Consider the following 23,605-nt stretch of genomic DNA (forward strand, 5'->3'; position numbering starts at 1 on the left):
TGCACAAATGATGCATTATAAAACTGAAATGTATTGTTTCATATTATTTATTTAGGCATTTTGCTAAGTAACTTTAATGGCATTCCGCTATCAAAGTACTTTATAGTTGTAAAAAAAAAACACTGGGCTTGATTTTCCACTGTGTTACCAACAGCTTTAAAATTCAATTAAGTTACATCAGTGTAAACTTGTGTTAGTGGGTAAAGAATCAGGCCTAGTATACTCAGGACAGCTGTTTCCACTTCTGAGGCAGATTTTTCTCCCACTTAAAATGCTATCAGAGTTAGATAAAAAAATTTAACTGCATTTTCTTTGCTTTTAAATATTGTCATTTGAATAAACAAATAAAAGCTTTGGAATATACTGTATTTTAATTGGCTACCAGTTCTTGGCTGACTTGAAGGTACAAAGGTACACTTAATAGCCCAGGGCTTTGAAATGTCCTTAAGTCCTGGGTTCATTAGGTCCCCATATAAAAAACACAGGTGGAACAGAAGGAAGAATTTATTCAACAGTGGACTTGGAGTTTATGGCTTATGTTCATTCCACCCTTTAATAAAGTTCATTAATATCCCTAATGTATACTTTTATACTTCCTGCAAAGGAGTTCTTATATCCTCTCATTTCAAAATGTAAATTTTGATATAAGATGTGATGCTTAGGAGCTGAGAAGAATCAGATAATAAAGATCACCATTTTGAGAAGTGGGGACTTGTAGACCATGATTTATCTACACTGAAAAATTAACTAAACATGGACCTTGGGGAGAGTTTAATGTTGTGTTAAAAATATTCAGTTTGGTTTAAAAACTAGCTTTGACACCTAATGCAATAAACAGTCAGATATCTTCAGCCAGAGGAGCCCAGACAGCAGAGATTAAAAAAGAGTGGAGGAGAAAGCCAAATTAAATGTGTAAAATCACCAAAGCCCTCAGGCTTTTCCTTTGGGAGGCGATTCTTTCTTTCTGCCATTCTTGTACAGATTGTAAATTTCTATGTGATGTGAATGGTAGAGTCCTGATTTGTGGTGGAATAGATAGAGCCAGAAAATAACTAACTCTGTCTGAAAAAGGAGCACAGCAATTTCTAACTACTTTAGACACAAGTGTGGGAAGGAGAAACACCTTATGGTGTTTGAATTAACTTAATTCAATATTGCCAACCACGAAAGATCAAAAATCATGTTTTTAGATGGTCTTTTAACTAGGGCTGTCAATTAATCGCAGTTAACTCATGTGATTAACTCTCAAAATACCTAGGACAGGGATCAGCAACCCTTGGCATGCAGCCTGCCAGGGTAAGCACCCTGGTGGGCCGGGCCAGTTTGTTTACTGCCGCGTCCACAGGTTCGGCCGATCGTGGCTCCCACTGGCCAATGGGGGCTGCGGGAAGTTGCGCAGGCCGAGGGATGTTCTGGCCGCCCTTCCCGCAGCCCCAATTGGCCTGGAGCGGCGACCTGCGGCCAGTGGGAGCCGCGATCAGCCGAACCTGCGGATGTGGCAGGTAAACAAACCGGCCTGGCCCGCCAGGGTGCTTACCCTGGCAGGCCATGTGCCAAAGATTGCTGATCCCTGTCCTAGGTATTTTTACCTCCAAGGTGGCCACCCTACTCCTTGCTGACTTCAGTCAAAATGACAGCAATAGGAGATGGTGGCCATTAAGAATAAGGGAAAATTCATGAGTTGGCAGCCTTTCGTCATGTTTTCATGAGACAGGTAAATAAGACATCCCAAAATCACTAGAGTCGCAATAAAATCATGAGAGTTGGCAATGCAGCTAATTTGTATGTGCAAATACATAATGTATGCATGCACATTCGTTATCTGAACATGCTGCCAAGTCGACTTGCAACTGGCCACTTGAACATGCAAATACCTGAATGTGGGTGTGAACATCAGGCATTTGTGTACATACATTAGGGCCCCAAATCCCAAATTTCAAGGCCTGATTTTAGTCACCTAAGTAAAAATGATTTTTGGAGGTTCTCAGCACCCACAGCTCTCACTGATCTCAATAGGAGAGCAGGGTGCTCACCACCTCTTAAAAAAAATCAGGCCATTTTTAATTTAGGGATCTAAATATGGATTTTGGTGTTTCACTTGAGGCTCCCACATTTGAAAATGTCAGCTTAGGTGCATACAGCTGTATTCATGCACATATTGAACTCGTCCCAATGTATACAAACATAGTTATGTCCATGTAAACTAAAAAAAGGAATTAGCCAGAGGAAAAATACTCAGACTATCACACAAATGTTGCACTCCTCAACAATGAAGTAAAATATGGTGATTGTCACATGTTTAATATAATCATGCACTACTTGTGGTGTGCACTTTTTCCCCGTAGAACTGCTTCTGAAATATATGCTGCACTTTGTATTTGTTCTCTAGTTCTAGTCTATTTACTCCACTCTGCTGACACCATTACAAGTTATTAACCTGATGACACATGCTAACAGTTTTCCATTTGTAGAAGTCAATGATAAAGCTACAGATTAGAAAATCTGAAATAGGGGAAACTGCATGGCTCATATCAATGGTTTTCAAATAGTTCTCAACTTTTCCCATAGTATGATCCCAAATTACAACAGAAAGGAGCTTTGGAACGCTGCCTACCCATAGTTCTGGGTCCTCATTCTCATTTCACCACACAGAGAGAGAAGGTGGATATTCATGTTGAGCATCCGTGGCTCAGAGAATTGGATATACCGCACTTCATTACTGGTTCAAATCTGACTATAATCACTACCTTGTGTCAGGTCCACTGTTCTGTGTGACATGTATTTAGTCTCCGTCCAGTTCATAGCAGACAAGAACCACTTCACAAAAAAAACCCTTGTCCATTGATTTCAATGACAAAAGGTTGATTTACATCAGCTGAGGATCTATCTTTATTTTTTCCTCCCAGGCAGAATTCTCACATCATTAAGGTTGATGGCCAAACTGAGCATACATCGCAGGAAGAATGTTCTAACTGTGAAACTGGAAAGCAAGTGAGCTGTGTCAAAGATAAACAATGCACATGATAGTGTTTGTATTTTTAGCACCTTCATCTGAAGAAATAGGGTATTAATTCTACTTGTAGCAAATTTTCATCTTGCTTGGGAATATCCATGGCATATTTCAGGGAATAGAATCATATTTCTAGAAATTTCTATTACCACCTCAAGAATTATTACTACCATTAAGCACAAGCACAATGAACTCCCACTGTTATTTCAATGAGATTCCTCACATCCTAAGGGTTGCCACAATTTCACTACCCATTCTTAACCTAGACACATTTCCAGAGAATATAATGATTTTTAAAACCACTCCTATATACCAATCTTTTCATACCAATCTTTTCAAGAACTATGCTTACCTCAGGGAAAACTATCATTCACACTAAGAACCAAATTTCAGCCATCAGAAAAAAATGAGAGTTTTAATATTATTCCAATGCAGAATTATCATATACACCGTAGTGACAGAGAGAACTAAGATTCTATCCATGTTGGGAGCAAAACAGTGCTTCTGCAGCTACAACGCTCTCTGAACACATGAATGGCTATCCAACTACAAAAGCAGTTTCTCCTCCCATGGTGTTCACACCTCAACTGCTAGCAGAACACCTCACCCTCCCTGATTGAACTAACCTCGTTATCTCCATACTGATTTATACCTGCCTCTGGAAATTTCCATTACTTGCATCTGAAGAAGTAAGGTTCTTACCCACGAAAGCTTATGCTCCCACTACTTCTGTTAGTCTTAAAGGTGCCACAGGACCCTCTGTTGCTTTTCTCTGAACACAGCTGTCACCAGCAGGGTCTAGCAGTAAAAGTACAAATTGGGTGTGATTCCCCATTGCCTTGCACCTTGTGTAGCCAGTTATATCAGTGCAAAGCAGATGCAAGTGTTTGTAAAATGTTACCAAATCACAGTAGTCAAAGCCAATTCTCAGGTATTTTCTATCCTGTATCTATACATCGCTATACATAACAAACCTCACACTTCTATATAACGGCATATGAGGTATTTAAAAAAAAAGTGGGTGTGCCAAACACTAGTTTTATTAGCAGAAAGAAGTCTTGTTATCTGCTACACAGGAACAGTTATGTGAATATCAGTTACTATTCAGACCTATTTAAAAAGAAATGCTGAATATTTACTCAGGTGTTCCAGTAGTTGTACAATGACATGTGGACAATGTGTGTGGTCCAAAGTAAATATCACTGAAATTGAATTGGGAGACAACCACATGCTCACTTCCAGTAGGTAATTATTAAATACTAATATCTGGGCAATTTACACTTCCCGCTTTTTTTTTTAAATTCAAAAACAATTAGACTACATTATCGGTTCCCAAACTGCACTCTTAAAATGAAAACCAAAAGTTCAAACTAGCAGAAACTACTTTGGATTTTAAATTTCTGGGCCTGTTTCTGACTGATTGGTTTCAGTGAAGCTACTCACGGAGGATGGTACTATTCAGTGTAGGGTTAGTAGAACAAGTTCCTGTGGATTTATGAAAAAAAAAAATCCAAACCAGTAAACTTAGTTTAAAAATATCTCTGCTCAGACTTATAATCACATTTCTTTAAAACTGGTAAAAAAAAAATGATGTGACATAGCCAGCAATCAACAAAGATACAATGTTTAGCTTCCATACTAAATTAGTCTCTTTAAAAAAAATCTGTTCAATGTGGCTCAAGAAATTTCAAGTTTCAAGAACCAAAAATTACTTAATTACTAGAAAACACGTGTGACATCGAACATATTGGAAAAAAAATCAAAGGAAAATTTGAAATGAGATTTTGTTCAAGATCTTCCTAACTGATTCACCAGATCAAGAGAAATTTAGTTTAGCCTCTTTCCACTGCACCCATGAAGCCTGTTTCTGGAAATAAATTGAAATGCAGGGGCTAAATTGATTAAGTACAAGATAATCCCACTGATTTCAATAGGAGTTAGGTGACTAGGCACCTTTGAAAATCCCACCAGGGGCCTATCTGCATCTTTAGATACCTAAATACCTTGAGATCCCAGTCCTTCAATTCACTGCACACTGGCACTTTGCTGCATCCAGACAGAGCCTCAGAGAAACCAGTGGGACTGCACAGGGGCTCAGTGTTAAGTCTGAGTGCAGGATCAGGAAGTTAGATGGATAAATCAATATGGACTTGGCAGGGCCGGTGCTTCCACTAGGCGACCCTAGGCGATCGCCTAGGGCGGCAGGATTTGGGGGGCAGCATTTTGCCGCCCTCGGCGGAAATTCGGTGGCGGGGGGGCCTTCTGCTCCGGATCTTCGGTGGAAATTCGACGGCGGGTCCTTCACTTGCTCCGGGACCTGCCGCCGAAGTGCCCCAAAGACACGGAGAGGAAGGACCCCCACCGCCAAAGACCCCAGGCCCCCTGAATGCTCAGAGGAGGAGCGCTGCCGCCTAGGGTGGCAAAAACCCTGGCGCCGCTCCTGGGACTTGGCAGTAAGCCTCAATCCACATAGGCAAACTAATGAGCCTGTATGTAGCCCCACTGAGTTCACTGCAGCTCGGGGTGGATGGTGAGGTTCAATCACATGGAGTAGCTTTATGGGACTGGGGCCTAGAATGCTGAGAAGCATTTCTGTACACTATAAAATATTAAAAGTAATAATGGTTGCCACAAATATAGTCACATTCAGGCCTCCTTTGCTGATAGACTGTACAAGGAATGTTTTCCTGGTGGCTGACATTTTTGTAGCAAAACCAAAGCTCCCCCCGCCCCCTTTTTTTGTAACTAATTTTAAATATGCACCATAACGTTAATAGTGAAATCTGAATGGCAGCAAAGCAGCTTTTTTTAAAGCAACTTTTTCAGCTGGATTAAATTTAATATTACTAGTGATGGGAGCAAGAAAAACTGTGTGACCTCATTAGCAGCATCTTTGTATTAATTAGACCTAATGCAGCTGTCAAAGGTTGAATTGGTCTAACTCTCTTGGGCTGTGTCCCTGCTGCTGGCAGCACAATTTTATGTGGTAGATCTTCATTAAGTCAGCCTTTTTCTGTCAGGCCAATGAGTTCAAAGTCAATACCCTTTGAAATGAAGACAAGTAACTAAGAAACTGCAAACCATAAAGATGTATGTAGTAAGAGCTGAACTGACCTGATTTTTATGTTGTCTTTCCCCATCACAATCCTATGTAGTTGTCTCCCCTTGATGTTCTTAGCTTATTTTATTTTTCCTCTGCAAAGCACCATGCATATCTATGACTGTACATAAGTAATAAATAATGAACTCTTCTAAAGGTCACAGACAATTGTTTCCTTAAATAACCAAAGAAAATTTTATTTTATTCAGTAAACACAGAAAATAAAATTAGGTTAGATTGTTAAATAACTAAGGGCTGGGATGCTAACACTTGCTTAAATTATAGAAAAAGTACAGAAGATTCTCAATAAACCTAATTATCTGTTATTTTAGCAGAGATTGTAGCCACTTCTGACCTGCCACTTTGTCCCCTGGGCAGCCTATCCTTTCACAACGAAGCCAGGATTTTTCTGGACTAGAATTATGTTAGATCATGTTTAACATATGCTAAAGTACAACTTGTCCTGACTAGAGTTTTAGAAGGTATTCAGGGGTGGCCCTAGACTAGCTGCCAGCAACTGGTGCCCCAGGCGAACCATGCAATTGGCACCCCCAAACCCCAAGGGGGGGATCTAGGCTGAGGTTTTTGGTAAACTGGGAAACATTTTGCCCCTTTTTTCCTTTTAATGTTTTTTAAGCATTTTTTTTAAACAGAGGCTTAATTATTCGGTTTGTCCGTCCATCCGTCTGTCCAACCAATGTTTCTGAGATCAGATAAAATAGAGACACGAAATTTTCAGAATAGATTTGTACAGGACGGCTAGATGATATTTCAGTCTGATTTCAAATAAAAATGCATTAAAATGTTAATTATAATTTTTATTATTACAAATCCAAAATCATCCATTACGCTATCCTGCTTTAACTGCCATTACCATCACATCCAATATAGAAAGAAATAAGAAAACTCTTCAATTAACTTTAACCTGTATTTACAAAACACTCCGAATAAAAAACACTCTGTGCTCTTAAAACATGACTTTTCTTGCTTTACGTTTTGAAAATTCAGTCACTAGTTCTTTTAGATCCAGTTTTCCAGCTATTTCATGCTCTATTGACATTCATCAGAGGGGTAGCCGTGTTAGTCTGAATCTGTAAAAAGCAACAGAGGGTCCTGTGGCACCTTTGAGACTAACAGAAGTACTGGGAGCATAAGCTTTCGTGGGTAAGAACCTCACTTCTTCAGATGCAAGATGACTTGCATCTGAAGAAGTGAGGTTCTTACCCACGAAAGCTTATGCTCCCAGTACTTCTGTTAGTCTCAAAGGTGCCACAGGACCCTCTGTTGCTTTCTATTGACATTGTGGCAAGTCTCTCTTGCACCATCGTTGACCGCAGATATGTTTTTATCAATTTTAACTTTGAGAAGCTACGTTCCCCACTAGTTACGGAAACTGGAAAAGTTAAAAGAATGCGTAGAGCTATAAAAATGTTTGGAAAACTGAGTTTATTTTCACAAACAAACTTCAGTACTTCTTCAGGAGTGGAATGTTTCTTAAGTCATCTTGAAAAAGCCTGAAGCTCACTACACAAATCTGTAGCATCAATGTCTTTTGAATTTTCATGAGTCAATGCCAACTCCAGTTTTACACAAAATTCTCTTATCTGTTTTGCTGTTTTCTTTTGCAAGTGGTAGATATAATTTTGAAAGCCAAATACTGACTCCAGCTGCTGCATCTGTTGAAATCTTTTGTCAACCGAGTGAATAGCAGTATCGAGGACTGCGAAGTAGAAATTCACTTTGAACCTTTGTTTTGGGTTTTGAATGGGTGTGTCTTGTCCTTCATACGAAAACTGCTGTTTCTTTTACCGAATGCGAACTGGCTCTGGGTCAAATTCTGTCAGAAAGTCTATTTCTTCAGCAATCTCGAGAGAATCTACCAGTGTTCTTTCGAACCCTTCATCACTTTTGAATTCCTCCAGAATATTTTTAGTTTGCTGCAGTTTTTGAATAGCAGAATGTATGTTCAAGTTCTTTTCCTGAAGCTGCTTACTAGTGAGGTTAATCTCTAAAAGGATATTATACCACAAAATGAGTGAAGTCACAAATTTGAACTTGGAAAGGCCATTTGCAAGAGCTTCTGCATCTGAATGGGCCATATTGCCAGATGATCCAGTAAAGGTAGTATCATCAGAAATTTCAATTAGGGCATCATAAATGTTTCCAAGTTCATAGCGAAGAGGCTTCAAAGCATCAGTGCAACTCTTCCATCTTGTCTGACTAAGTGGTTTCACAGTTAGCGAATTCACATGGCGAGTCAGAATCTCCCAACGGTGTGTTGAGCCTGAGAAAAACACATAAACACGTTGCACCAGGTCAAAGAAACTGCTTGCCTTCAAACAGCATCTAGCAGCATCATTGACAACGAAATTCAGAGAATGCGCACTGCAAGGAACGAAAAAGGCCCTAGGATTGATTTCCATCATTCTCCTTTGCACACCATTGTCTTTACCCTTCATATTACTCCCATTATCATAGCCTTGGCCAAGTAAGTTTTCAACAGATAAGGACATTGTTTCAAGCTCTTGTAGCATAGTTTCAATCATAAATGCTCCAGGTGTCTCCTTCAGTGATACGAAACCCAAAAAATGTTCCTTTATGAGCACTTCAACATTATCTTCATCTGCAGACTTTTCCATAGCCACAAAATGAATGACAATCGTCATTGGTTCAACATGACTCACATATGGTGTACTGTCCAGTATTATTGAAAAGAATTTTGCAGAATGGGCAGCTTTTACCATTTTTTAATGGCATTTGCTAGGATTTGAATCAGTTCATTCTGCATATTTATTCCTAAGTAATGAACCTGTGTTTCATGATCAGTTATTTTACATAGATGCTCCTTCATGACTGGATCAAACAAAGCTAGGTATTCAACAAATTTTAAAAAGTTTCCATTACCTGGAGTGTATAATTTTTTATTTCTACCATGGCCGCAGAATGCTAAATTTTGCCCACCAAGAACTCTCACTAAAGTAATCAGACGCTCTAATATTTGTTGCCAATATTCTTTTTTTTCCTTGATCACACGTAAATTTTCTTCATCAATAGTTTTCCCTTTTTTCAATCATAATTCAAGTTCTTTCCAGTTTTGAAAATATTCCAAATGTTCTGTATTTCTTTCATGTGAAGAGAGAATTGAAGATATGTTTTTCCAGTCCTTCGAACCATTTTCAGCAAGTGATGTACAATTGCTTGATTTTTAAACAACCTGCAGCAAAAGCAAAACACAGAGTCCTTCGACACTGAATATTGTAACCAGTTTTGATGAATTTCCTCCCCATTAATGAGTTTCCTCTTGCAATGACGAGCAGAGAATTTTCTTTTATTTCCATCCTTAGGGAAGGGAAATTCATGAACTTGTTCAGGTCCATGTTCCACAAGAATTTGCCACACACTGTCATCACATCTGGGCCATGAAGATGTTGTGAGCTGCCTTCATCTACAAGTAAGTTTCCATCATCTTGAGTTTCCAAACTGCTTTTTTGTGGATGTGAGCTAACCTCTCTAAGTAAAATTCCTTGATCTGGATGCTGTGAACTGCTTCCATCTTTATTTGGATTAAAGAGAAGATATTTCAGGAAGGATCCCTGCTGTTTTGCTTGGTCCTTTTCCTTCTCAGCCTTTCATTTACGATACTCAGCTCCTGAGGGTTTTCTTTTTCCTCTTTCTGCCATGGGGCATTTGAATATTGTTATGTACTGTGCTCCCAACTGCAAGCATTATAGCGTTAAGGATGGCTGACACATCACATGGCTGGTGATTTAAACCACATTGCAACCATCCCAACACATCTTTTCACTGCTTAAAGGTTCAATGTTTGGTAACATACACACAGTTACCTATTAAAACAGTTAGTTATAGCATTTACACGGAAACAAAATGACCTTTTCCGACGTTATAACCGGACACCGGTTGTTTGGAAAATAATCCCCTTCCTCACGGCTACTTGCTTAGAGTGTGACGTCATCTCTTTTGTAGTCTATTAAGCATTAATGCTGTTACTTTTCTTTTATGGACCTTATTTATTACATGTGAACCAGTTATAATAAAGAAAAGTTCATAATTATACATCCCGATAATAATGCTAAGGTTTAAGAACGCTTAAAGATACTCATATTGTGGATTTATAATGCTGAAAGACGTTATTCTTTATTCTTTGGCACCAAGAAAACACAATTTTCCACAGTATTCGCTCGATTCTTAACCATCGACCGGCGACGTGTGTTAAAATGACTGTTTGATATGTATCAACTCAGGATATCTCCGCTCTACATGAATTTCCGGCTATGCGACCTTGATGTATATTCGAGTTAGGTGTCACTAGCATTGCAGCTCTTGCCGCTGGCGGATGTGTTTCATTGTGGCTGAGTTATTGCTTATCAAAACTGCGGAGTGGGTCATCTTGACCTTACGTCGCAAATTGAAATTTTTTTTTGCTAAAATATTCTTTATTTTTGCAATAAATAAAAAGTATGACATAATAAATTCTCAGAAATGTAGAGAAATGAATTATAATTCATATTCCCTCCGTATGCACATGGGAATTGAAATAATGACATCTTTTTTTTTTTTTTGATTTTTTTCCCCCTTGAATTTGGCACCCTAGGCGACCGCCTAGTTCACCTATATGGACGGGCCGCCCCTGAAGGTATTAGTTATATTGAACTAGCTAACATGGACTAACATCACATCTTTCAATCCGAATCTAAGGAAAGTGTCTGACATCTTGTCCTGTTGGTTGCAAAATGGAGTCAGAGTGTCTCTGACCTCCAAGATCTGTTTAGAACCTTCTCACACACTTTTGAACCTCACTCTTGAGAATACCCTGTTTAATTCAAGTACATTCTGATGAGCTTTGGGGAAGACATTAAGTCAAGGTAATATCTGATACTGAATTTGTGAGGTTTCAGTAAACATCTTGATGACTCAAGTAAACTCTCCTTGGATGTTCACCTTCCCAATCCCAGCACTATTATCTCCTTATGGTTGCATTTACCCTCATGTATGAATCATTAGGATGCCTACAAGTCATCCAAGGATGATAGAAGCTTGGCACAAGTTGAGTGAGAGAGTTCTCCACTTTACAATTCTGAATTCTAGTACAGAACTAGAAAATTAAAAATCATAGTAACAGAAGTCAATGAAAATAACTGATCATGTTGGTTATAGCATGTCAGCCTCATTAAATAACTCAGAATACTTTAAAAACAAAAAGAAGAAAAAAGCCCTTCCATAAGCAGCTGAATGGTATTTTATCTTAGATTTTTGATCACAGCAAATGCTGCAAAGAAATCTAAGATGCTCACAGGAAAAATCTTTCAACAGACCACACTTCATCTCACCAGGTAAAAGTAAGAATTAAACAGAATCTGCAAAAGACAGGTCACATGTTTCAACACCTTGCAAAGCAGGCTAGTAGTTTGCAACTGTGGATGTGGGAACAGAATACATGTGGACAAATATAAATAATGAGACACCCACTCAGAGAGAGAGAAAGATCTTGTGACTTAGTCAACCCTACATCATTTACACTTATATAACTCTTCACCTTATTCTTTAAATATAAAGTATTCTCTGTGATTACAGATTGAAAGAAAACATTTAACCATAACTTTGTGTTCCTTAGAAAAAATCAGAAATTCTACTACTACATCAGCTGAAGTGTAATTAACCTTTAAACAACACTAGGATTCATTCTGAATAGCATTAACCTTTCAACACAGTGAAAACAACAATTGGGCAATAGAGCAAAGAGAAGCTAAACTTATTATGCTTGGAAAATTGGTTTTGGATGCAGGCCTATAGTGCAATTTGAACCTCTGAATCCTCAGAGATGCATAATATCTTTCTACAGCATTTTGGGGTTGTTTGTTTTATTTCCATAAATTACCGTCAGTGAAGACATTTTTGGTGACTTTTCAGTCTCTATGGAATTCAGTTAGATATCTGTCATGCAAAGAAAACATAAACCATTTCTCTCTGGTGATCCGCTGTCATCAAAAGCCTTGAAGACACTGCCATAGTGCAGACCCATTTCCCCCACACATTGTTGCCTCTTTCAAAGATTAAAAAAATAGAAAATTAAAAAGCAAGGAAATGTTTTATCATTTCTCACACGTGCAAATGTGCTTTTATATAAATAAGTCAGTTACTGTAGTGGAAAGTAACACGCAATGAGCTACCTTACAAATTCTAATGGGGTGGGGAATACCCTTCTGGAACTTCACCAGATCTTTTTCTTCTTCAATCTCTACTGTTATTCTGAGCACAGAGACTATGATTTGCCCTTAGTCCTTGTGAGGGTCCCCTTATGCGAAGAAAGCTCCTTGAGCCCTCTTCTGCTGCTCACCCTCACAAGGGCCAGGGATAATCTAGCCCTTAATGTTTTTTGATGTGCTGCTGCAATCCAGCCAGTAAAAGGGACACAACTAAACAAACTGTATTCTTAGATTTATGCTGATATTGGTGATAACAGCAATGATGCTTCAGACCATCAAGGAAGAAAAAAAATTATCTCCAGGAGAAAAAAAAGAGAGGAAAATATATTAGGCAGATGTAAAAAAGTTCAGAGGCAAGTTAGGAAAAATCCTAGTTGTCAGACAGCAGCCTTGGACAAACAAAAACCAAAGCTGGTCAAGCAAAATGGAACTATTTACTGCTTATTGGATGAGCTGCTGACCAAACTCTTGTGAATTCACTGAGCAGCACATCCTACCAGAAACTAAACATGACAACTGGTCTGACACCTGTTTCAGGGTACATGATATTGAATGGATCTGCCCACAGACAATAAGAAGTGCTGCTATTATTCTGTGCCATTTACAAAGAAACTGAGGTCACAGGCCAGCGTTCATGTTTTTATTTCAGATCAGATGTACCAGTCAGTCCATATGCCTCGGATTTTCACGTTCTAGTGTGATTACTACTATAGCTTGTAATTTCGTTGAGAGATTTCTGTAGTGCTAATCATTGATGTATCTGTGCACCTCACAGATATTAATGGGTTTACACTCCCAGCACCCACGTGAGGCAGGGAAATATTATCCCCATTTTACCAATAAGGAAACAGAGCACACAGTGATGAAGAGACTTATGCAAGGCCATACAAGTAGTCTGTGGCAGAACTAGGAACAGATCGCAGATCTCGTAAGTCTCACTCTTGTTCCTTAACCACAAGACCAGCCTCCAAAACAGATTCAACTTAAAAAAATACAAACGCACTCCTTTTGGCTACAGAAAAATTGGGCCAGTCATATTTTCTTGTGGACAATCAACTATGAGATCTACCTTGTCCATGAATAAGTCATCAGCAATGGCTTCCTAGAGGGTTTGGATATCTCATTTAATTAAGCAAGTAAACTTCTGGATGCTTATCCAAGCCTCTTAGGGGTGCAGAACTGCAAAAACAGGCTCTCCTATGGGTGAATGATCAGAATAATTCTTTTATCTAAACTAGTAAACTAGTAAACTCAGCCATTTTATATACGTATATTACAATTTGAGGTTGTTGTTTTTTTTAAACTTTCCAATTCTAGCAATATAAGAGTATAGAACTGACTAACACTGAAAACTTCTTACTATTATAGAATAGCTGGAACTATAAGATATTTTTTTAACATTTTACAAAATATTTTTTCTTAAAAAAAAAAAAAGACTAACTTGAAAGTAAGGCTGGTATGGAAAGAATTCCAGCCTATCCCAAAAGAAGGTATCAAGGTTATTCCCTTCCTACCACTCTGTCCCTTTTCTAGTTTCTCCTTTTCTTCCACATCAATGCTAAGCTACTGATCCTGACTTCAAGGCTCTGCATAACACTTACTCCCACCTGTGATATATCCCCTACCATTCTCTTCCCTCCACCCTAACTTGTCTTTTCACCACTCACTTTTGCTTCTTTTACTCACTTCCAACTTTATGCGCTTTTTCACTCTGCCCCTGAGACTTTGAAATGCCTGAAATCTGGTATTCTCCTCCTTTAAAAAAAACAAATGTCCTGAAAACATACCTGTTCCCTGAAGCTCTACTTCAAACTGTGTGTTTGTTGTCCCATATATTGCTTTGTATTGTATGGAATTGTTCCTCTAATCTCTTTGGGGCAAAGACTCATTTTATTTGGCACATTTACACTTTATGCAGGGAAGGGTACATAAACAGCACTATATAACTGAATAACAAATACATTTTCACAGTATCTTATACCCTAAAATATTAGGATCAATTCATCCCTGGAGTAAAAGGACACAACTCCCATTAAAGGCACTGACTTATCACTGAGCTGTGAATGTGATCCATTGAAAATACATCTGCATCTACATTAATATACATACAAAAATGACATTAAAAACATTAAGTTTGCAAAGTCAAACATTCAAAAATTAGAAAATGCCAGAATTTAGATTGTCCATGCAGCCTTAAACTGTCCCCTTGTGTATATGCATTATGATACAGTCTTTAATTACATGATCATATGCTATTTTTTCCACAGGAGTCCTGCTTCAGTCAGTGCATAGGATGAACCTGCTCTTGGGAAGAATCACGGCTGTGGAGTGAAGGAGGCTGTTTCTAGGATTCAGTCTCATTTGTCTAAAAATCTGAAGGTGTATAGTGAAAGAGGCAGGGCACCACATGAAGAGATATGATGCATTTGTGGTAAGATAGATGAATACCACACAGGAGAACTTAATCTATCCCTGCCTCTGACGTGGCCTTCCTGTATGTTACTGAGCTACCCACTTAACCAATATTTTGGTAGATGGCCACTAGTTTTGAGTTCCTCATATTTTTGCTGTCCAACTCGATACACATGGGGCTTGATTTAAGTGATGAGCATACATTTCAATTCAGTTATTAATAGTGGTAGATGGTCAGTTCCTCTGGCAGTAAGACAGCATGGTATGGGGGAAATGAGCACAGTGTTGGGAGTCAGGAGATATTTAGTATTAATCTTAGCTCTGCCTGATCCACTGAATGGCCTCATCAGTAAAAAAACAAACAAACAAACAAACAAACAAACAAAAACACCCCTCCCAAAACCTCCTTTTTCACTGGGCAGATGTAGACATAAATTCATTAGCATTTGTGAGGCGCTTAGATACTAGCCTGATGGACACCCATGAGAAATTAATAATTCTGTATTATTTGCTTTGGATGGTGTGCAGTAAATAAGGAAGTGGCCACACACTGAGTGATGAGGATAAAAAAAATATTGAAGAACTACCTAGACATTGAATGAGACGACGGGGAGATAGACCCTGTAGAAAAAAATAGTGTATAATTAAAGACTATCATAATTCATAGGCGCAAGGGGGCCATGTTAAGGTCAGATGGGCAACATAAATTCTTGCATTTTCTAACATTCATGTGCTTGACTTTGCAATCTATGTAACACTCTTTTAATACAGGGGTTTTTTGTAAGTAGTTTATAGGGCTTTTAAGGAAAAAGGTAAACACTAATTCTATTATGTACATGAGTAAGATTTGAATTCTAGGCCTTCAGCACTGCAACTTAGCTTGAGCTACAGACATAGCTTGTAGCAAGAGAAAGGTGTACCCTAGCAGGGGAAAATGGACTGCTAGCACCAGGTACTGGATCTAGCATTTGGTCAGGGGGAGCTCAGACTGGCTCCCTCTTTTACCTGCTGAAGGAGATTGTGGACTCCTGTCCCATGTAGTGCCACTTGATGGGGCTAAGGGGAGCATGACCTGGCTCTCGCCTCTGCCACTCCACACTACAGTTCCTCTGACAGCAGCAAGTTGTCTGTTTTCAGGATTTTCAGTGCAGTGTCTGTGGCTGTGGAGGTGGCAGTGTCAGCATGGGCCCATTTCTTTAGAATGTTCATGTTTAATTATTATTTTGAAAAGCTACCAACATTTTTGCTGACAAAGGAAGCATGCACTTGGAAATGGCAATTGTTAACAGTTTATAACAGCTAAACATGAATGGAATTTCCTGGAACAAAGAGAAGGCACTTCTCTAGTCCGAAGGCTTTCTCCCTGCCAAATTACGAAGAACTGCTGCAAACATTGGAGGTGTGAGAGCTTCTCAAAAAAGGTCATAAGAATCTTTTATAACAGAAAGTGTTAGGCACCGTAAACATAAATGGTTGCCATCAGCTCCTCCGATAATAAATTATAATCAATGAATCACAGTATGTGTAACTAAACAATGGTTTCCTCCTTCATGAGTCATCTCTTTCTATTCTCCCCCTTACAATGAAAAGCATGAGATCTCACATAAACTGACTACATGATATTGTGTGTGATACTTGGGCTTTATACATCATCTTGAGGTGATATCATGGCCCCTCCTTCTCTCTGCCCCTCACTATGTTGGTCTCAGTCCACCAGCTTGAATTTAGCAAAATCACAATAAGACTGCCCATAAGGCAGGCTAGTACACTTTCTCCCTTTGAGTGATCTGATAAACTGAGGCTAAGATGCTCTGTTTGAATCTACAAGGAAGGCAATTCCATTGTGATTTTGCTAAAGTAGTCAGGAAGCATTCAGTGGGAAACAGATTGACATCTTTTTATCCTTAGTGTCAGTAGAAAACATTGTATTTTTCTTGTCTTTTTGAACTCCCAGGAGAAGGCTTTGCCTCAAGGGAAAATATTTTTAGTACATTGGCTTGAGTGTATCTGCTGCCGCACTGAGTGCAATTCCAAGAAACATAAGTTTCTACCTACTGGGCAATGGAAAGAAAATCATTGAAAATATTTCTACAGAAATTAGAGTCTAACGAATATGTTGGATTTCTTAGATCTTCTTCCTAATAATTGCATCAACTTTTAGCCCTGGTGCCATAACTTTAGAATCCTAACAACATTAACAATCCCATTAAGTTATGAAATTAGAATAGTAAAACAATTTTAAGGTCTGTCTAAAAAGACCCAGTTAGGATGTGATCATGATGTGAATTTATAACAGCAAAATAATGGAAATGCATGTCTGTGAAGGCCCAGTTATGATGCCATTAAAATGCTTCTGCCACAGAGTCTCATGATATTGAAGAATACTACATATCACTGGGGATATAGTTATTCCATCTATGCAGGCTGTGTATATAATGGATATAAATATAATGTTCACCACTTGTATTGTAGTATTGCAATCTACAGCACTTGCATTTTGCTAGGGGGCAGGTAATATCACTATGTTTTTGTGGGCCCTATAGCTATGATAACCCAAGGTGTCACAGTGTCATTGGTACATATTAGGGGAAGGTAAGGCTGCAATGGCAGGCTTAATTCTGATTTTCCTTGCTTGTGTGTGTTAATCTTTTAAAGAGGTATTACCAAATAAATATTATATAACACAGAATCTAATATTGTTACTACAAAAAGATACAGGAACATTTATTGTAATTTCCATATTTGAGGCGTGAGACTACTATATAACTATCTAAGTATTAAGTGTGTTCTGTTTTCTTAACTTTACAAACAAGGTTTCTATTTACATAATTTCTGAGGAATAAATTCATACACATTTCTGTAATGAATCTTAGTTAAGATTTGCCAGAAATCATTTTAATGCCACTGTAACAGTGTAGCCAACCTTGAGTACAGAATGAGCCACACCTGGCAGAGATCAGGATGACTGCCCTATGAAGAGCAGCAGAAGACGGCAATGCTCAGGGATTAGAGACTGCTAAGAGTGCGCAGGCTCTAGCAAAGAGTCCTGACAGTTAGGGCTCAAACTTCAGCCAGGTAGGGCCTGAAAGTGGCCTGCCAAAGCAGGAAAGGCCCCAGGCAGGAAGTCCTGGGAGGAGAAAGAGAAGCTTTTGTTTGTGTGAACTTTTGGCTGGACTTGAAAAATGAACAAACATTCAAAATAAAGTTAATAGTGCACAACTCAAGAAGGGATGGGAATGAACAAAAAAGAATCTATGTTTCTTGAACAGCCCAAGAGGGGGAACTGAGGCAGGCTGCCTGTAGCACGACCGTAGGCCATGCAGGGTCACAGAAGAGGTGGCCAGTCCACTACAACTGGTATAGTTGGCAGGATTTGACAGAGTCATCTATTATTAAGGAAGGACGTGGTAACAGTGCAGCAATTGGAGGAAGCTGTTCATCTGATGTCTGAACAACTGCAATGGACATAGGCAATTCTTCTGCAGGAACAATGGCAGCTGCAGAAGGCAGAGTGGGACATGCAGTGGAAGGTACAGATGGTGGGGTTTGGGGCCCAGCAGTGCTGGCAGGGAGACCACTGCCTCCTACATGAGAGTAATCTCTCTGCGTGTTTCTGATGTGGCAGATAAGGGCACAGAAGATTTGAGTGCCGGAGGGAGCAGTATGAATACTGTGTGGGGACATATAAGAAAAAATAGAAGCATGGGAGGGTAAGGTCCCAGAGTAAGGGTCCACCCAAACATTTTAGAGCGGAGAGACAGGACACAGTAAAAGGGTATGTCCTTCCATAATGAAGTCGGTGGGAAGGGAAAATCCCTGAAGACCAAGAGAGAGAGACAAAGAGATGGGCAGTCAAGAGGGGAGACAGTCTGTATGTTACAGAAATACATCAGCCCCAGCTACCGGTGGTCAGGGAAACACGTGGGGGTGATGATGGTCACAGCAACCTCTACTGTGATTGAGTGGAGGGAAGAAATAAAGCCAGAATTGGCTGCTGGGCAACATGCTCAAAATGTGGGAACCCATAGGGAATGGCAGGGTTGTATTAGCATTTGGGAGAAGGGAACGATGACTGAGGCTGTAATAAAAGTGGACCTTCCCGTCATGGCAACACCTCCTGCCAAGACGTGAAATAGAGCCCCAGGAGGAGACGATATAGGCAGCATGACCTCTTTGGTGGAGAAGTATCAGCTGGAATTAGCTGCTATGGAAGAAGCCAGGTAGCTTGCTCTGTTGTATGAATTCAGCCATCTATCTCGGTCATCAATTAGATATCTTCATTAATTTTGATGAAAGACTAATCTTAGCACCACACAAATAACTAATGTCTTTTGTCTCTAGCAACAAAGTATATGAGCCTTCAACTAATATAAAAGCAAAGACTATCTTAAAGGATGCTTATTGGTGCAAATTCTGCCCTCAGTTATATCCCTGCATCCCTAAAGAAGCCAGTCAGGGTGCACGGGTGTAAATGAGAACAGAATCTGATTCACTGTATTAAAACCTAGCGAGTAAACTATTGGCGTCAATGTTGAGAATTCCATCTGAAATAGGCTAAATACCTTAGTAAGACAGCTTCTGTCATTACTTAAATTTTGTAGGATAGTCTAATTTTTACATGCTGAACATTTAGGAAATTCAGATAGTTCCAAAACAGTCAGGAACAAAGGGACAAGAATTAAAACAGTAGCAAAACTGAGCTAACATGAAAATGAGAGAGTTCCAACAAAACCATGCGCTATAAAGATAAAAGAAACAAATAATTTTAACACTGTAGGGTCACAGTCTACTCATTTACGCCAGGGTAAATCCAGAATAGCTTCACTCATCAGATCACATTTTTAATATAGTTCTTCTGGATGTCTATTGCTGTAATTGAAAGCAAAATTTCAAACAACAGTAGGTCAAAGCGCATTACAGATCTTCTATTGTGCTGACGAAAGATCCACATAGCCAGTTACTGTGTGGCAAGCTAGTGGACTGTAGATTTACACCCCGCTTGCCATGCAGAAAATCCTGAAGACAAGTCCTTAGACTACAGAGAAAAAGAAAACACCCAGGACTATCTCAACAGTATTTGTGTAGCTACTTTTGTTGACTGACCGTAAAAAACAAAAAAAAAATAAAAAAAATTACTGTTTTCATTAAATGCATTTCAGCCATCTAATACATTTAGTGACTTGCAAAGTCACATTTAATAGAAGAAAAAAATTATTTTTTCTTAACAAGCATTAGTGTTGACAAAATAATAAGTAGACAGACTACAAATGTCATTTGTCATACAGTAGAAATATAAAGATTTGACTCACCTAGCCATCCTGATCCAGAATTGGGTATGCACATGTCTGTCTCAGCACTGGGCAACACAAATCCAACCACAAAAACCTCTACCCCATCAGCCATTAGTGCCATTCCAAGAACAAAGAAGAGGGCCCACTGAAAACGGCCATGTCCGCACTCTTGTATAATCAGCTCATACTGCTGCGCTAGCTCCTCTTCATCAGCTTTCCTTTCTGTTTCCAGTTCATGACGGTCCTTATATTCATCATGGATGGGCTGCTGCAGGGCCACTATGCCATCCTTGCCTTGCCCTATGTTTGGGATTCCCTGATATTCCCCCTCGTAAATCTCATCATCTTCATCATGCCCTTCAGTTGCTTCACTTGACCCTTCATCATCATTGGCTTCTCCATCATAATTTCCTCCTTGTGTATAGTAGTCTTCATCATCTTCCTCATCCTTGAATTGTTTGTAGGATCTCTGCGTATAACCATCCTGAACTTTGTCTACCGTTTTATTCACCTTCTTTACAGTTTGTCTCTTCACCTCCTTGGCAATGTCCTTAGCCCCTTTCACTAATGAAGTCCTGTCTTTGTATGTGTCTTCCATCTTGTATTAATGTACGATGGTCCTACTGCAAATGGATCTATTGATTCTGTCTGGAATATCTATTCTGCGCTAGACGTCAAAAGTGGAGATGCGAGAACATGTTCAGCTTCAACAAGATATCTGCAAAATATAAAAAGAGAATATCCTTATTTATATTTTGTTCCGTCTTAGATGCTCCTTCACACTGGTACAGTACCATATTAATAATTGTTTGGGAGCTACAGCTTTCAGTGGCTGCATTTCCACAACTATAACAAAGGGCTCCAAAGATGGTATACATACATTTTCTTTGAATGTTATTGAGAAAATGCTGTTAAGAAAATCCCTGTTTCCCTACACATTTGCACTATGGAATTTATTGTCTGCTAGTGTCTCATCCAACATTAATTTTCAGTCTGAAAGAAAAAAATCTCTATACTAGTGCTTTAAAATAAACATAGCGTGTTTCCAATTTATGAAAAAAATGTTAGGGATGAACATCGCACCACAATGTCATTTTTTAAGAAGTTAATTTATGCTTGTGAAAAGTGAACAGATGAACAGTTATGGACACATAAGTCTATTTACAAATATCAGCTGTGCAAGCTTCCCCATATTAGCCCATCAATGTGCTTCAACTTTGATCCGGAGGAGCCACATCTAGTGATGAAAGGGTAGTCCAGTCTTCATAAAGATTCAAAGATTGGTCCAAAGTATGTTGAAATCAATGGAAAGACTTCCACTGACTTCAACAGATGTTAAATCATGCCCTCAATCCTTACTGCCAGTTTTAAACTGTAAAGATGTTGACACCTGAACTAAGGAAATGGACTGAGAACATTAGCTAATTGCACATAGGCCATGAAACATTCTGTGGTTAATGCCTTTAGTCATGTTGGGTGGTATTTCCAAAGCAGCTAAGTGATTTAGTACATAAGAATGGCCATACGAGTCAGACCAAAGGTCCATCCAGCCCATTATCCTGTCTCCCGACAATGGCCAGTACCCCAGAGGGAATGAACCTAACAGATAATGATCAAGTGATCTCTCTCCTGCCATCCATCTCCACCCTCTGACAAACAGAGGCTAGGGACACCATTCCTTACCCATCCTGGCTAATAGCCATTAATGGACTTAACCTCCATGAATTTACCTAGTTCTCTTTTAAACCATGTTATAGTCTTAGCCTTCACAACCTCCTCAGGCAAGGAGTTCCACAGGGTCATATGTTAAGTTGATTTTAAAGTGTGCCTCTCTCCAGTTAAAATAAGCATATACTATAAACGGGAAGGGCTAAAGAAAGTTATTTTGAAGAAATTTTGCTTTAAGAAATATATGACTGAAAAAGTACTCAAACTGATATAAATTAAAAACTGAACCGGTCAGATTAAAAGCCAATATTTGGTTGGTTTTTTTTAAATCAAATTCCCTTCCTTATCTCTAATACATTCAATTATTTTTTCCCATTTTTGCTGTTTGCATAAACAAGTAGTTCATGCAGTGGTTCTCATGCCTCAACATGCAGTGCTTGGGGTACAAACAGTGCATAGGAATGTTTAAAACCAAGATAACTACTGTTTTTGTTGAAAACAATTTGATTCATTAAACCATTTACATTAATAATAGGTTTAAACCCCTCCCCCAAAATGTTTTACTAATTGGCCTTTTAAAAATAAAGAGTATTTTACATTTAAGGTGGAATTTTCAAAAGTGCTCAGTATCGGCTTAACTCTGCTCCTCACACTAAAGTCAATGACAGTTTTGTAACTGAGCTCTGTGGGAGTAGATCTGAACCAATGCTGATTCCTTTTTAAAATCCACCCTTAAAGTAATGTTTTGTACTAAATATTTATCCTTAAAAGTGTAGTTCAGAAATCCGTTTTTAGATTGGCAATGTTCTGGGGCATAGGCAGAATTATAAAATGCATTATGAAAGATAGGACACAGTAATTTTAATAACAGAAAAAACTGAAGTAATATAATGTGCATCTAACCTTAAAAATCAATATGTTTTAATGAAACTAAAAGAAATGTTAGGACTTTCTTCATAAATATTACCAAAAGTCACCACAGTTCTCTATATTTCTTTTTATTCCCTCAGTCTACATTAATTTTACACATTTTGAATGTTCCTCAAATCAATCAAAGGTCAGAGTACCCTTCAAATGTTTTATGCAAACCAAAGCAGTCACCAGCAGAAAAATTGAGCACTTAAAAAAATAAGAATGTAATATTTATGATGGAAAACTATAGCCTAATTTTAGACTCATATTGTTCCTCCTAAGTAGATCTATTGGGCCAAGGCCACTGCTGTCATTAAAGTTCTTTAGCTTTGAAAGTCTCCCTCAAAAGACATTATTGGTATGGTGACCATATTCCCCTGAATATGGGATGCCTGGTATAATTACCCATATTCAAGTGAGTTCAACGATAATCAATCAAAACTATGCAGTACAAACATTCAAACTATTTCACTAGGAGGGTGGTGAAACACTGGAATGCGTTACCTAGGGAGGTGGTGGAGTCTCCTTCCTTGGAGGTTTTTAAGGCCCGGCTTGACAAAGCCCTGGCTGGGATGATTTAGCTGGGAATTGGTCCTGCTTTGAGCAGGGGGTTGGACTAGATGACCTCTTGAGGTCCCTTCCAACTCTGATATTCTATGATTCTATGATTCTATGAAATTAACATCAGGTTGACAGAGCCCCTGTTAAAAAGAAATACTGCGTAGTTGGATTCTTTTTATTTACCTTCTTATCTTTAAGGCTTTAGGGTTCACACAGGGATGGGTAACACACGCACCCCTACCCTCTCTCTCTCTCTCTCTCTCTCTCTCACACACACACACACAGGGAGAGATCACACACACACTCCCATACACCTCTCTTAGGCTAGGTCTACACTGGGGAGGGGATCGATTTAAGATATGCAAATTCAGCTACGCGAATAGCGTAGCTGAATTCGACGTATCCAAGCCGACTTACCCCGCTGTAA

General features: G+C 38.9%; 1 protein-coding gene across 5 annotated transcripts in view; it reads right to left on the reverse strand.

Annotated features, from left to right (window-relative positions):
- The window catches only part of SV2C (synaptic vesicle glycoprotein 2C), a 181,959-nt gene that overhangs the window by 123,848 nt on the left and 34,506 nt on the right, over positions 1–23,605 (reverse strand). For all 5 annotated transcript variants that reach the window (XM_005288284.5, XM_065550079.1, XM_042855957.2 and 2 more), the window contains one exon: positions 20,056–20,755. In XM_005288284.5, the coding sequence (XP_005288341.1) occupies positions 20,056–20,635 (580 nt within the window). In that variant the 5' untranslated portion in view covers positions 20,636–20,755. The remainder of the gene's footprint in view (positions 1–20,055; positions 20,756–23,605) is intronic.

The sequence above is a fragment of the Chrysemys picta genome, chromosome 6 (genome assembly GCF_011386835.1).
Source record: "Chrysemys picta bellii isolate R12L10 chromosome 6, ASM1138683v2, whole genome shotgun sequence".
In the NCBI taxonomy this organism is placed as follows: Eukaryota; Metazoa; Chordata; order Testudines; family Emydidae; genus Chrysemys; species Chrysemys picta.